Source organism: Oenanthe melanoleuca, chromosome 20 (assembly GCF_029582105.1).
Source record: "Oenanthe melanoleuca isolate GR-GAL-2019-014 chromosome 20, OMel1.0, whole genome shotgun sequence".
Taxonomy (NCBI): domain Eukaryota; kingdom Metazoa; phylum Chordata; class Aves; order Passeriformes; family Muscicapidae; genus Oenanthe; species Oenanthe melanoleuca.
Genome location: NC_079353.1, coordinates 12,347,019 through 12,363,401, shown reverse-complemented (window position 1 = coordinate 12,363,401; position 16,383 = coordinate 12,347,019). Strand labels below are relative to the sequence as shown.

Below are 16,383 nucleotides of genomic sequence, written 5' to 3'. Positions count from 1 at the left end.
TTCCCCTGAGAATGACTTTTCCTTCTTTATCTTGGGGTCTTTTAAAAGAAGCCTTTTTTTCCCAATTTCACCCTGAGCTTCCCTCTGCTCAGGCCCTGGGACTGCTCATCTGTGAGAGCTGCTGGGGCTCTGCTCCTTTCCCTCTCCACCATACAGCCACCCAAGGAGGGTTCTGTTCTCATTAATTAGCTGTCACTAACCAGGTAACCTTGATTAAAATTATCCCAATTCCAGTCTCCCTTGAAAAAAAAGAAAAAAATCCCAAGTTGTTTTGCTCATTGTACCCAGCAGAACCACCAGCTGAGGATTTTAAGCAAGGCTTCCCAGTAGCATCCCAGTCAGCTCTGCAGCTTTAGCACCGAGCAGGGCTCCCTTCCTTCCAGCCCCAACCAACCACAAAAAACACATTTCAAACGCAATTTTTGCTACTTTTCCCTACATTTTAACCCATTTTTCTTTGCCAGCTCCCTTCTCCTGCTTCCCTCTGACCCTTCAGACCTAACAAACGCTGGCTTAGGGGAGAGAAAAAAGAAGAAAGAGCGCAGCGCAGCCCTTTGCGCCTGGCCCGGCATTCCAGCGCTGCGCTCCCGGCTCCACCAAGTCTGATTTAGGAGCACTGCTGGGAGCGATTAGTTTCCGAAAGGCGCAGCACGCCCACCCAGGCACAGGGAGGGCAGAGCTCCCCTTCCAGGCTGCCTTGTGCCTCCCAAGCCGGCACAGCCCGGCCCGAGAGGCTGCGGGCGGGCGGGGACCGGCCAGAGGTCAGGGCACGGCGCTGGAGACCCGCAGCGCCGCGTTAATTAATGGGATGCTTATTAACAGAGCTCAGCCTCCATCCTGACTCTCCTTTTATCCTGCCCGTTGCCCCTTGTTGCCATGCCCTGGAACCTCTTCTTCCTTTTTGTGTCCTTTTTCTGTTTTCTTTTTTTGCCTTATTTTTGCTTCCCTTCCCCGCTCTCTAGGCTCCTCGTCTGCCTCCATCCCTTCCCCCAGAGCACAGAGAATCCCCAGCAGCCGATCCTGAAAATCATCACTGTCCTCCCAAGCACTGGCAGCTCATGGAATCTGCTGAGCAAGCTCAGCCACCTGCCCAGGTGTGTGCTACCTGATCCTGCTACCCTCCCAGAATTAAAGCATGCAACAGCCTCCCAAAAACGTGTGGCATGGGGAACTTAATGCCATGCTCTGCCAATAGCTGCCACTGTAGCCAGCTCATTATCCCAAAATGTCTGGTGTGGATGGAACACAGAGTGAGCTCCCCAAAACTGAGGATCAGCTCAGTGGTGGGAGAGGCAGTGAGAAAGGAAAGGACAAGCAATGAAGCATCATTTTGGAGTCACCAGGGTTTTGACATTCTCCAACTGGCTTCTATTAGCATTGCATCTGTGCTTGGGTGCCTGAAGGAGAAAAAAAATAAAAGGAAAGACTCATTTCCAGAGGTACAGAGCAATCAGCAGGTTCTCTGCAGTGCCTGGATGCAGCTCAGGGAGAACCAGGCACAGTGAACAAGGACCTGAAATTTTATTACCTTCCCCTCCTGCCGGAAGCAGAGCCTATTTGCAGATTTACAGCTCGTGTCAACAGGAAGTTCATGTTTACAAGTTTCCTGGAAAAAAAGCCAGCATTCCTGTCCTCCACCACAGCTCAGTGGGAAGGCTGCTTCGTGGGGGACTGCTCAGATGGGTATGGGAGACAGGAATGAGTTTTAGCCATGTAAAACATACAGACAATTAGATAAAGCTATGAAAAAAAGGAAAACTGAAGGCCAGAAGGAGAACAGTAATCCAGCAATTCGGTGGAAAATGCACAGCAAGACAGCACAGCCGTGTCTGGAAAAATACTTTTGTAGCATCTGGGATTCACACTTCAAAGAAGCAGAAGAATTTTAAGAGGATGAAAAGCTATATTCAGGCTAACATGAATTTTTCTCCTCTGGCCCAACTCTGCTGTCATTCCCATGACGCTGTTCCTCCAAGAGTCACAGCCAAGCTCAGCTGGTCACACTGGGCTGAGCCCTCCTCTCCCAGTAAAGGCATTAACAGGACCACAGAGTGTCTGGTGCTGCTGGATCCACCAGGATCCATCCATCCCTAAGCCCAGCCCCAGATGGAGCTGAGAATATTGGTTATTGTCTTCACAAACTGGAGCCCTGGGACTAAACAGCCCTACCTTGTGAAACCTGGATTTTAAATCTTCCCCTCTCATATGGTTATAAAAAACAACAACAACAAAACCCAAAAAAAACCAACCAAAAAACGAACAAAACCAAAACCAAAAAAAACCCCCAATATTTGTTCCAAAATGACACAAAACAAGAGGACATGAGGACAGCTAAAGGTCAAGCAGCCAGAGCTCTACCAGGATGCCAAAGACCCAAATCACTAAATATTTATTTAGGCCATGCTGTACAGTTTAGCAAAGACAGATATGGAGTGCTTAGGGTGGTATCTGATCTCCTGAGAACATACTGCTCCCAATGAAAGTTTCTGCCTCAACACATGGACATTTTCCAACAGAAGGATGATCCAATCACAAGATCCTTCTGAAACAAACTCACTGAACAGCACACAACAGGCAGAGAAAAGCAAGTCTCAAAAAGCCACACTTAGCTTCTCCCTGGAGAAAACCAAAGTGACAAAGCACTAAACCCACCCAGCCTTACCAAGATCTAACATGCAGGAGCTCAAAACAACCAAGCTGAAGAGGAAACTCAGAACAGGTGCAGGTATCAGGTCCTTCCAACACCACCACAGCTGTCCCCAACCCTTGCACCCACAAGTGTCCCCAGCACTGATTTAGGGTGACTCCCTCACCCAGAGCTGCATATCTCATTCCCTGAGTATCTGAGGTCTTTCCACATCAACCAGTAGCACTAAGAACAAAATTTCCAGTAGAATCAAAAAGATGACAGAGTCACACAAAGGTCCCAAAACTTATTTTTCCACTCTTCCTTAGCAGGAAACTATTCCTGAGGAGCTGTCTGCTCTGGATCCAGGCATTTCACATCCAGGTGTCACCATCCCTGCACAGGAAGATGGAAGTTCAAAGGAAGATTTTGCAATAGGCTGAAAGGAGTATTTGCTGAAAGCATCTCATCAAAGCAAGCAGGTGTGTTCTACCCCACACAGTGGACATACCTGTTCAGACAACTTCAAGAGCCAGAAGAACCTAAACACCTGTATGGTGAAGTTAATTTACATGCACAGAGAGGAAAAAGCAAGAAAATAATTACCTTCAGTCCAAACCTCGGATTTACTAAACTTGAAACTTCAAAAGTCATCAAAATCTTCATTCTCTACACCATGAATTATACTAAAAACCCAAAAAAACTCAAGGAGAAGAATTAGAAAGAGACAACTTAAAAAACAACAATAAAAACCTGGAGCAGGAGATATAAAAGAGAGATTCATCAACAGAACTCCTCTAAAGTGGGGCTGGAGTTGATAGCAGAGGCATTAAACTGCAGCATTCTGGGAAGAGACAATTTGATTTGGCTGTTACTACTAGGGGGGAAGGAGAACAACAAAACTAAATCAGCTCAAACACACATTTACTTCCTTTTTATTTCACTAATCCTGCCCAGGCTGTGGCTGAGGTGAAGCTGAGTTTATTGCCCCTGACCCTGCTCTGGGGTATGCTCTGCCCAGGTGAGCCAGCACCTCCTGGGGCTGCTCTTAACTTCTCCCAGCTGTGTTTTCCCCACGTCCCAAACGTCTCCACCTGGTTCTGCAGATGGAGCAGCTGCAGTTGAAGGCAAACACCTGGTGAGCCACAGCCCTGCCCTGCTGCAGGGGAGATCAGAGTTACAGCAGCTCCTGCCCTATTTAAGGCTGCATCAGGGCTGTAAGTGCTGTGTTTGTGGTTAATCATCTGCCCCCTTTGAGCCCAGGGAACCTGAAAAGCTCAGCTGGGCAGCTTTGCACTGACCAGCCACCAAAAACCTCTTGAAGATGTGGGAAGAAGTGTTAAATCCAGCACAGGTCCTGCTCAGAGCAGACCCCCACTGGATGCTCCACTGACTGTACCTTTACAGCTGCATTTCTCACACACCAGCTCTGGGCTGCACCAACCCAGCCAGCACAGGAGCTGCAGATGTGTCCAGGCTCCCTGATGGGCTCCAGCCTGGCAGGAGGCTCCCTTGGGACAGAGGAAGGAAGATCCTTGTCCTATTCACTGCTGATGTTTGACCTGGTGAATACTTGGGAATTCCCTTCTCTAGAAAAACATTTGACAAATACCCATCCTCTAGGGAATGTCATAATGAGCAGAGCAAGAGAAATACTAGGATTGTTTTTTAAGGGATTTTTACAGCAGTCATGTCAAATAACACCTCTCTTCAAGTCAATACTGCAGTCTGAGCAGGCTTTTAGTCCAACAGTTCATTCTTCTTGGAGACTCCTTACCACTAAGCAGCAGTGTCATACAACTACCTGGCTAGCAGTGCTGCTTCAGCATTTCCTTGCACCATTTCCCCCCAGGTTCTTGCTCAGGGATAACAATATTTACATTAAGAACACAAGGGTATATAAGTATAAGACTAAAAACTGGAGAGGCAGACAGTGCATTAAAAAAAACCCCAAACCCACTTCCCAACAGGCTCCAGACATTTATGGCCACCAAAGCACCAGCAAAAGAAGCTGTTTGTTACTTAGCAGTAATTTTCAAGTGACTTGAGCTGAATTTAGTATTGTAGTCACACAGGAAAAAAAAAAATCCATGAGAAATGCTCAAGGCCAGGGTGGAATGGGCTCTCAGCAACCTGAAATAGAGGAAGGTGTCCCTGCCCACAGCAGGGGTTTGGAACAGGATGATCTTTAAAGTCCCTTCCAACCCAACCATTCTGGGAGTCTATGTAATAAAATGTTGGGGGAAAGGGAGATAATTTAAGGGTTAAATTAAATCTTAAATCTTGCAAAGCCTGACAGGAATCAGTTCCAGAAAGCCTGCAGGGTCAACTTGTATTGACTACAGAAGATCCTTGTGCAAATTAAAAGGTTTCCCTGCCTGTTTGTTTCAGCATATGGAAAAGCTGCAAATTCATTCCCTGAGGTTTGCTCTGAGGAGGCTGTTAAATGCCAGGACGAGTCTCAGGACTGGGATGTTTGCATGGGAAGGAGTGCTGGAGGTGCAGCCTGCTGCCATTTTCCTGTGTGTTTAGGAGTCAAGTCAAATCAAGCCAGCATTTGTAAAAGCCCCTCTTGGGCCCCTTTTCCAAACACCTGCATCCCTGTGTCTCCTGGGTCCTCCTGCCCTCCTGGTTCTCAGGGCATCTCTGCAGGCAGGAGCAGCTCACTATGAAAATGCACAGTGCCTGTCTTCCTCACCCATGCAGAACAGCTAATCCCAGCAGGATAATCCTGCTTTAATGAGAAAACTATAGGGCCTTTGATAAAGCATATAAATCTTATATAAGCCCTACTACAACATTCCTTAGTCTCTGGGACTGGATGACCGACCTCTAAAATGAATTTTGCATGTGGCTGTCTCAAGCTGTGGAAGGTAACACGTGGCAGGGAGAGCAAACTGCTCCCTCTTGTCTGCAAGACACCATAAAATCTGTAACAGTGCTGGAGGCAAATTTCCCATAGCTCTGGACATGTGTGCCACTCCATCAACAAAACACCTCATCCTCTGCCTGCCACAGGAGCCAGAGGACACCATCATCTCCCACTCCTTTCCTCCAACTCACTGCACACTTCCCCAAATGGAAATGGCCATAACTGACCTGCCCCAAGTCAGTGGCTCCAAAGGTCCAGTAATTTCCTACAGCCCAACAAAGAGGTGGGAGTTGGCAGGAACTGCATCAGAGCCAACCTGGGCTGCAGCACAGCTGCTGAGCTCCAAGATAAACTTTGCAGCCTCTGCCAAACTGGGAATCTGTGTCAGGTTTTGTATGACAAAAAAAAAAAAAAAAAAAAATTCTGAGAACAATTCCTCATTACAACTTAGGTGTAGAAATCCACAGACACTTTTTCCTGACCTCACAAGACCTTGCTCCAGCACAGTTCCCAATGAACTGACATTTCAACACTTTCTTTTCCCCTCAAGTACAAACACACAACTGCTGAGAAAAAGCAGTGATGCTCTGACCTGACATGACCACTCGTGTTGAGGGATAATTCCTGTCCTGTATCAGTGACTGGAATTACCAGGGCTTTGCCAACAGCTTAATGAGATGGAAACTCATGCTCCCACTGCCAGAATTTGTTTGTCAGGCTATAAACTATTTAGATGCCCTGAATATTTTGCTCCTGTGTTATAAAACAGGTGTGAAGAGGTGCACCTCCATCCACAGAGCTGCTGCTTGGAGCAGCACAGCCTTTGGACAGAGCTACATTCCTGCTGTGCTGCATGTACACAGGGAGAGCTGTCCTTTGGCTGGTGCTCACCAAAAAGGGCTTCCAGACCCGGGATGGGACTGGGTCACACCTGACCAGAGTCCACCTGAAGCTGGGCCAGCTCTGAGTGGTGCTGCCAGGTTTTCCAGGGCTTCCTGGGCCACCTTAGACCAGCAGGAGCAGCAGCAGGACAGTAAAAGTGCAGTGCTGGTGGAAAATAAGGCAATCCTTACACACTCACAAGGGAAAAGGGGAGATTCTGTGCCAACCAAAGCATCTTGTTTGGTACCTGTGGGACTGAAGGCAAGAATTCCTGCATGGATCAGATCCTGGTCTTTGGTCTCAACTGTCCTTACACCACCAGGATAGTCCTGAGCACTGATGGAGGATCAAGATGTGGCAAACAATGTTCAGGAGCAGTGACTGAGCCTATTTACCATAACAAATTTCATTCCATTAACTTTATCTCAAACTTAGCTTTCTTAATTAGAGGTACAGGGCTCGAGGGAAACTGCTGTAATTATTAAATGGGAAATAAAACCTGATGAACACAGTAACTGCAGTGACTGAAAACTTAAATAAAACTTTTAGAGGACAAATGAAAAAATATCTAAAAATCACCTGCTCAACAGCTTGTGTGCTCTGATTTGAATTCTGATTAATTATTTGAATTCTCTGATGAATTATTTGCTTATTCACATACACAAAGAAGTTTCATTCTCTCTCTTGCTAAAATCAACAATACACAGAAAAAAAAGGGTTGGTTAATTAGACAAATATATTCAAGAAGAAAACCATCAGACAAGTGCCAGTGCAAAACCAAGACTCTCCCTCAGAAGATGCCATTAAATTAAATTCTAAGTGCTCAGCACACCTAGATAAAGAGGGAAAACCAAGCTTTCATTGAAAAAGATCATCCCCTGGGGGGATAAAAGGACACCACCAGTGTACTCTGGAATGTGGAAACTCAGGTCGGCCAAGGGCAGTAATTTGAAGTCAGGTGTTTTACACCAGTAAATGGATGCAGGTGATCCACCCACACTTCCAGTGGGAGCTGATTTGCAGCCGCTGATATGGGAGTGATAAGAACAAGGCAGTGCCTGTGTGACACAGTTCCTGACCCGTGCTGGCTCAGGAGGGGCAGTGCCTCTCTGAAGAACATTCCTGAGGATGACACAGTTTCCCAGCACCACGTGAAGTACAGCGTGTCTCCTTACTCACCACGGAAGGTGATCCATCAGCATCTGTAGTGTGAAGAGGGAGGCAAACAGCAGAAGGAAAGCAAAGTGCTAGAAAGAATTCCTGGCTAGAATTTGCTGCTTTCAATCTTCCCATGAACATGGGCTGTGAGCTGCAGAACGACACACTCACACCAGGAAAGCAAAATGGGTACAAGGCTCCCATCCAACTCAGATTTAATGGCAGAGAAGATAGATCTGCTCTTTGAGAAAAATCCCAATTGTTGATTTCTATTTTGTCTGGCGATGGAGTACAGTATTCCTCCTTCCTTCCTGCCAAAAGTGGTGGAAGTACGATGTGCTTTAAAGTAATTACAGCAGCTCATCCCAGAAGTGGCTGCATTTCAAACGAGGCAGGAGATGCACCAGTGGGGAGTGGCTGCTCCCAGCTGAATGTTGAACCTGCCTTCAGACCTGGGGATGAAACAAACCACCACATTTCCTTCCTACACCTGTCCAGTTTGTCCCCTTCTGGTCTGCCTGGTCCTGCTGCACCTCCATGGATGGCTGGAAAAGCCAGGGCAGCACAGCCCAACGTGGCACCCATGGGCAGGACCTGCCTTCCTACAGGGATTTAGCTTGATCCAAGTCTCTGTGACTCCTCAGCAGAACTGGCAAACATTTGGCTGTGCCAACCCTGTACCTCTCTACACACTGCAGTATTTGGAAGTGTGCAGTATTTTCATTATTGGTAGAACAGCCACAATTATCCAAATAAAACTATTACTATACCGGGCCTTTGATCATAAATAGAACTTAATGGATTTTATTACATCCCAGGAAGCGAGAGCTACAGAAGGAAAAGTACTGCTAAATGTGCTTTGCTACTACCTATCAATTTCTCCTAAACACTCAGCACTTAAGAAATACCCAAAGAAACACACTTCTCCCACTACATAACCATTGCAAGTTCCCCTCTGAGCTCTTCCCCTTTAGCCAGCTCGCAGGGGCCGTTTCAGCAGCTGAAAATTAAAGGGTCACAATATTGAGCCTTCAGGTATCAAGTTCACAATGGAAATAGCAGCTGACACAGAAAGGGCTCTGCTGAGCACGGCAGTGATAATTCTGTTGCCTCGGAGCTGGAAGCAGCTCACTTACACAAAGTTTGTTATTTAACTCAGCGAGGAACGAAATAAAATGCCACAGCCATGGATTTATTCCTTACACAGCCTCTTTCAAATCATACTCCACGCTGGAGACACGCTGGCAGTGAGTCTTTAACTCTGGCTGCAGTATCCTCTTAAATCCAAATAATTCCCTGTCAAGTGCTGGGGAAGGCAGTGATGGCCTCAGCAAGGGCTGCTTGTCCTGCAAACCTCTGCAAACTCTTCTGCTGGAGCCAATCTTCCAGAAAACTTCACAGGAACCAAACACCACTAGATGCCACAGGTCCATGAGCAAGTGACAACAAATCCGGGATGTCCAACAGCCACCAGTCCAAGTGGCCTCACAGAGAAGGGCAGGAACCAGGAGGACTTCAGTGGGGCAGCCAGATAAACCAGCCTCCCACTTGCCCCTGCTCACATAATCCAGGAAAAGCCATCTTGCCACCCCCGGGGATCCCCACCTGGCCCCGCTCCGCGGTGACAGCCCAGGCCTGCTGCTATCTCCCAAACAGATGCATTTATTCTCCTGAGAGCCTCCCACGTCTTATCTGGCTGGCAGTTTCCAAACGTCGAGCGCCAAGTCCAGCTAAAACCACTTTAAGCTCTTTTAGGCAACAATTCCTGAAAGCGTTTTGGCAGGGGAGCGAGGGAGGCGGGACGGCAGGGTCCCCCCGCGCTGTCCTGCCGGGATGGGCACGGAAAGCAACCCCTGCACCCCGCTCTGGAGATGCTGTAAACAGGACCTGGCACAGGGATGGATGTATAGTTTACAGAGATGCCTTGCTTCAAGCAAATTTGCCTCTCAACACATGGCCAAACTCTCACGCAATAAATTAACTATTTGGCAGCCACCGAACTAGTGCTGGAGCCAAACCAATTAGGGTTTAATGTGATCCCAATTTCCTATTTCTGAGACGAGGGTCGGGGAGGCGGGGGGAGAAGGGGGAAGAGAAGGGAGGGAGAGCAAAGTAAATCCCTTCCTGGTTTATAAATCCTTGCCAATCATCTCAGATAAACCTGTCACCCACAGCTCTAAATCTGTATTTGCACTCGCATGCTCCGAGGGACGCGGTGGGAAAAGGCGCATCGGACGCAGCCAGCCTGACTCCCGACATGTGTTTCCCATACTTGGGAAATTCAATCATTTAAAAAATATTTACCAAGCTTTGTCTTTAATTAGAAAAACATGACGACGGATAAGGCGAGTTATTGTTCCTAAGCTAGAAATGTCAGGGATCCTCATGATGTCAGAAGATAAACCCCACCAGCGACCCGCGGACACGCTGCCAGGGACGCAAACGTTTCGAGGGATTTTTTTCATCTCCCCTCAAAGTTCAGCACTTTCCAGTCACAATTCATCGGTGGCTTCTTGGCCCCCAACAAAGCTAACCATGAAGGAGGAGGAGGAGATGGAGGGAAGGCTCCTGCAGCAGATCTGCCAGACGGGTGTTTTAATGCAAACAAGCTCACACAAGAGGGGAGGAACAGAGGAACATTTGACTTCTTTGTGTTTTAACATCCTGACTCTGGTACCTCCCCTGCACAAATACCTGCCCTCAAGTAAGATAAGCAAATTAATCTCATCTGCACCTGGAAATGCCTCAGGCTGTGCTGTCCCCATACTTTGAAAAAGTGTTAAATTAAATCTCTGCTTAGCCAAGACCCCGGGAAATGTTTGCTCCCAGGAATACAGCCACAATATTCACCTAAGAAAAGGAAGCTGCCTGTGCTCTAAGCAGACAACCAGGAGTCCTGGCTGCCCAGGACCATGTGTGCCCTACAGCTGTACCCCACACTACAGCCCCTGCTCCACCTCTGTGATCCAGCACCTGCAGCCAGACCCGGAGCGGCTCCGCAGGCAGGATGCACAACTTTAAAGTGTAAAGTAAATATTTGTTGGCCAACAAACAAAAGACAGCCAGGATGTAATGAGCTGTCAGGCCTGTTTGTGTGCTCAGCACTCCTGCTAAGGCAGCTGAAGAGTCCCTGCTGGCAGGTGGGGGTCAGGAAGGGTCCCTGGACTGGCTCCTCAGCACTGCCAGGCTGTTGTTGTGCCACCAGCCCCAGCACCTGCCCGACCCAACCACCCAGTCCATGGCCAGACCAGCCCACTCCCACACACCCCAAAACTGCTTTATCCTCCCTCTCCTCCTCCTCCTGTTGCCCCCTGGCAGAAAAGGCAGGCTCAAGCACACACAAAGGCCAGGTGGGAGTGTGTCAGGTGACACATTTGGAGGAACTTCCTGCTGCAGCAACCAGGTGCACTACTAGGAAGTGAAAGCCAACTCCCAAGAGATCATGAGGATTAAAAAGTACAGATAAGCAGGGAGAAGCTGGTATTGATGCAAACAAACTGGTGTGCCCATCAAGTCCAATCTTATAGCAGTAGGTCTGCAAGCATTCACTAAGTATTTTTTTTATTATTTTATATCCACAGGCAAAAAAAAGGCTAATCCTGCATTTTCCATTCAAAACCATACTGTAATGAGAGAATTCTGTAACATTTTTCAAACATTTTTTAGAGAGCTTAGAAGTGTCACCTATGGCCCCAAAGCCAAGCCAAGAGCATCATGTATCTTGTGAAAATATCCTTGCAACCCAAGGCTGAGGGCTATTAGCAATGGTACCTTAAATACCAACATAAATCTACACTGGAGAAAATCCCAGTGAACAGCCTGATCCTTTAAATTATCCCCAGTGTGCAAAGCACATCATTGAGAAAAACCTATGTGCAAATTTGACCTCAAAGTCCAAGTGCTAGAAGAGCTGCTACCTGTAGAAGTTAGTGCTGGTCTCTCATTAAATGGAGTCAAGGACATTTAAAGTGACTTCCAAGGTCAGGGTTGATTAATCTGGAGTGCACAAATACAGCCAAAATGATGTCCAGGATACGTCTGCAGCTGAATCAAACAAGGGTGTGCACACACTCAGGATGTGGCACAGAGATGGGAAGGTGACAGGGACACAGGAGAAGTTTTAAGCCCAAGGTGGTTTTCTGGAAGAGTTCCAGGTAAATCAGTCTGGGTGGAAACCATTCCCCTGGGACTTTTTACATCAGGAAGGGAGAGGTGGATTCACTTCTCACCTTTTTGAGTCTTACAGCCACCTCCTTCTTCTGAGGAAGAGTTCACCTCTGATTCTTGCCAGCAAGAGGGAAACCTGAGCAGTTCCCCCCCCTCTCCAGTGGCTCATGGCAGCCTCTCAAGGTGCCTGTGACTCCTTGGCAGCTCAGGATGATGGAAAGCACTCAGCTCCCTATTCCACTCCAGTCCTGCTTCCAACTCCAGTCAACTCCACAAGCTCTTCCCCAAGTACAAACTCTTTTTGATCCTCAGAGCGTCTGCAAATCAAAAAACTCTTTTTCTTTTCTCTGACTGCTTTAAAATGACAATTTATTTCACTCTCCTGAACATTAGCACAAAGGAAGATGAACACCTAAAGCCTTTCATTTTACAGCATATGAAAATCAAGACTAAGTCCCTGAATGATCCATTTCAATTTCTGGCCATTGGAAATATTCACATAAGAAGAGCATATTCATGAGAGCCAGTATGTGCTTTAAACTAACATGGAACATCCCAAAGTTTCAAAGCAGTCCCATATTTCTTCCTTCTTTCTTTCTTCATTGTTAGTTTCACACTGATACACTGATACACTTCTCTGCAACACACACCCAAAGAAATAAAGTGACCTCCTGACACTGCAGGATCTGTAAAATATAGCAGAAATCATCGGGCTATGCAGATAATTAGATTTATAAAAATTATGAGTCTACAGCTGATTATTCATTTTCTTGAGACCAAAGATAAACCTCAACAGTGTTCTTAGGCTGACACTGGGCACAGGAACTGACTGATGTCTCCTGCAAGTGTTCACACTCTTCAATATCTGGCACTAACAGGGCATCCTTACCTGATCCATCTACAAAGGTCCTGATAACTACAGCACATATCTATGTGCTTATCTTTATAAAGCAGCTGCATGGCTCACCAGGCTTATCCTTAGTATTCCCCAATGGATGCTGGGCCACAGACACATTAAACTGAATAAAAAATAACACTTTAGCTCCCACTGAGTCACTCCAAGCATTCCAGCTGCCCTCACCCTGTCCAGACAGGGGCCTTGCTGTCCCTGCTGCCATGGGGTCAGTGATTGCTTGCTCAGTTCTGTCAGCAGGAGCCAGATGGAAAGCCCTAATCACAGAATAACAGACTAGTTTGGGCTGGCAGGAATCTGAAAGACCACCTTGTTCCACCCCCTGTCATGAGCAGGGACACCTTCCACTGTCCCAGGCTGCTCCAAGCCTCATCCAACCTGGCCTTGGGCACTGCCAGGGATCCAGGGGCAGCCACAGCTGCTCTGGGCACCTGTGCCAGGGCCTCAGCACCCTCACAGGGAGCATTCCTAATTTCAGACATGGTTTAATATTGCAAAACTCAACAGCCACATACATAGACATCAATAAGTTTGTGCCACAATCCAATAAAATATTCAAACAACTTGTCCCGTGTTGCAGAAAGTGTCACAGATGAGAGGAACTGGTTTCACACACCCACCCTGAAGCTATGATGGAGGCACAAAATCCCTGTCTCCCTTAGCTTCAAATATTTTCAGCAGGATTTCAAAGGTCTGGGAAGGGAAACAGGGAATCTGACCAGTCTCTGCATCCAGCACTGAGCTGCATCACCAGCAGACACGCTGGGGGGGATTTGTTTCATCCAGCTCCTCACTGCCAAAGCCTAAGCCAGCCCTCCTGGACTCCCCTTGCAGTCAGTGAAAAAGCCCAGGCACCTCCAGTGTGGGATCTGTCTCATTCAGAGAGAGGTGTCCAAGACTGGAGAGATGAATCACCCTCAGCAGTGCCTGTTTCTCCGATATGACTTCAAAGGGAGCTTGGGGAAAGGAGATAGGGCACAGACTTTGGACAGCAGGGTTAAAGCACATGATCTCACCCGAGCTCCTTCTGTGGGGCCTTTTCTTCAGGCTGACAAAATGAAGGTGAGGAGCCAGGTGCCAGGGCTCTCCAAAGCCACGTGGACACGGACACAGCTCTCCCACCACGGTGTTCTGCATGCACCTGGGACACAGGCTGGATTAAATCCACACACCTTGACAGACTCATACACTGCCCTAAGGGGTATCAGCCTTACCCCAGAATCTCCACACACTCTGTCCAAAGCAGCACAATAAAGTATAAAACCACCCTCTGCAACTTCTGTCACTCGGTAATTCCTTCTCCATATCGGGAATGCAGCTTTCAGAGTGGTTTCCACATTAGCATCAGCATCTATCTTTACACTGCTTCCTATGAGCAATCACACTTCATTTTAAAATTCCTGAATTTCCTGAGCTTTGGGATGCGCTTTTAACTGCTTTTTCCCCTTTCCCGAGCAATGCCTTATCCACAGAGTCACCTTGAGGCCGTGTGTAATGGGCATTGCTAGACACAGACATCCTGGCTGAGTCCAGCACCCCAAACTCCTCATCCCGGGATGGCTCCACTTCCACTCCCAACTGTGCACACACCAGCACAGGCCACACAAACCCTCGGGAGGCTGAAATACGGCGAGAGGCACCGCGTGCTCTCCTGCCAACCCCAAGGCTTTCGGAGGGCACAACACTGCCGGCAACAAACGCAGGATTTTGGGGAAACTAACACAAATGGAGCTGAAGATAGGCACCGTCCCAGCTGCACAGAGCTGCAGGGTTCATGAGCGAGCACAGGACTCACACACGGGTGCCCGCGGTCTGCATGAGGGGAAACACTCGTGCCCAGCTCTGCCGTGGGCAGCGCCCTGTGGCAGCGCCCCTCGGCACACTTTATGGCCGTGTTTCAGTGCCGGTGTGGGCAGTGCCAGCCGGCTGCAAACCCGCCTTGGCTCCAGCACCCGGGGCCGAGGGGCGAGCGCGGGGGCTGCAGACTGGTCCCAGAGCCCCCGCAGCCTGGGAAAGCCGCACAAACCCGGGCTGGGCTGGCGGGCGGGGGTCTCCGAGGCCCACACCGGGGGCAGTGATCCCGCGTGTGAGAAACGCGCACACAAGCGGACGAACAATCGCGGATCGCGAAATGCAAACCACCCCTGTCCCCTCTCCCCTCCCGCGGCCCGGCCCGGCCCGGCGCTGCCTCCCGCCCCAGCCCCGGCCCCGCTCTTACACTGGCAGCTCCCCGGGATCCCCACCATGGCCCGGAGCCTCGGCGCCTCCTGCCCGGCCCGGCCCGGCCCGGCCCCCGCCGTGACGAGAGCGGGGCGCGGCTTCCCCCGGCCCGCCCCGGCAGCGGGCAGCGGGCAGCGGGAGGGGAGCGGGGATTGTCGGTGAGGTACAGCCGGGCTGTGGGGGGCAGGAAAGGCGTGTGGGGTGTGGGGATATGGGGTGAGTTACAGTCGAATTGTAGGGTGTGGGGAGGGGAGAGGCGTGTGGGGTTTGGGGTGAGTTATAGCCGGGTTTTAGGGTGTGGGGAGGGGAGAGGGGTGTGGGGATTTGGGGTGAGTTACAGCTGGGTTTTGGGGTGTGGGGAGGGGAGAGGGGTGTGGGGAATTGGGATGAGTTATAGCCGGGTTTTGGGGTGTGGGGAGGGGAGAGGCGTGTGGGGTTTGGGGTGAGTTATAGCCGAGTTTTGGGGTGTGGGGAGGGGAGAGGGGTGTGGGGAATTGGGGTGAGTTATAGCCGGGTTTTGGGGTGTGGGGAGGGGAGAGGGGTGTGGGGATTTGGGGTGAGTTACAGCCGGGTTTTGGGGTGTGGGGAGGGGATGTGGGCGTTCGGGAATTTCGAGGTGAGTTACAGCCGGGCTGTGGGGAACTGGGGTGAGTTACAGCCGAATTGTGGGGTGTGGGGATTTTGGGGTGAGTTACAGCCGAGCTGTGGGGTGCAGGAAAGGCATGTGGGGGTGTGGGGTGAATTACAGTCGAATTGTGGGGTGTAACCCTCACAGACCCAAGGGGCCGCATTCCCCACCTCCCCGGAGGTCTCTGCCTCCCCTCAAGGTGTTGCAATAACTTTACACAGCCCCAAAGGTGTTCCAATACTTGCACCCCCAAAAGATGTTAAAATTCCTGTGCATCCCCAAAAGAAGTTAAAATACCTGTACACACAATCCCAAAGGTGTTACAATACCTGTGCACACATCCCCAAAGGTGTAGCCGCCCCTGTAGACTCCCAAAAGTTCTTAGAATTCCTGCACACGCATCCCCAAAGGTGTTACAATACCTGTTCACAACTCAAAAGTTCTACAATACATGTACACCCCCAAAATATGTTAAAATACCTGCACACAACCCCCAAAGGTTTTACAATACCTTAGCCCCCCTACAGTGTTACAATTCCTGAAGATGGATAGATTTGTCCCCAGCCCAGCCCCAGTGCCACAGGTGTTGTTACCAAAGTGGTTTTGATCCCTCCTAACACTTCCCACATTCCAAACCTCTAAAGCACATCCACAAAGTGTCCCAGGGAGTCTTGCTGCAGTCAGATATCCTTAGTAAAGGTGAGATGTGTTTCCACTCCTACAAGCTGAAGCTTTCACTGCATAGGTACCTCAAAACCTAGAAATGCCAGAGTCTGGGATCATGAGAACTTCACTGATAGCCTGAGACTCCTGTTCAGGGTTTGTCAAGGCTGCAGCCTCACAGAATCATGGAATATCCCTGAGCTGGAAGGATCCCACAGGATCACCCAGGGCAGCTCCTGTCCCTGCACAGACAC

The 16,383-nt window shown here is 49.1% G+C and overlaps 1 protein-coding gene across 4 annotated transcripts in view; it reads right to left on the bottom strand.

The window, feature by feature from the left end:
- Window positions 1–14,907, bottom strand: part of CBFA2T2 (CBFA2/RUNX1 partner transcriptional co-repressor 2) — a 55,928-nt gene extending 41,021 nt beyond the window's left edge. For 2 of the 4 annotated variants that reach the window (XM_056507435.1, XM_056507436.1), the window contains exon 1: window positions 14,837–14,907. In XM_056507435.1, coding sequence (XP_056363410.1) covers window positions 14,837–14,864 — 28 coding nt within the window. In that variant the 5' untranslated portion in view covers window positions 14,865–14,907. The remainder of the gene's footprint in view (window positions 1–14,836) is intronic. The other 2 variants (XM_056507437.1, XM_056507438.1) reach the window with 1 other exon arrangement.
- Window positions 14,908–16,383: the final 1,476 nt, after the last annotated feature.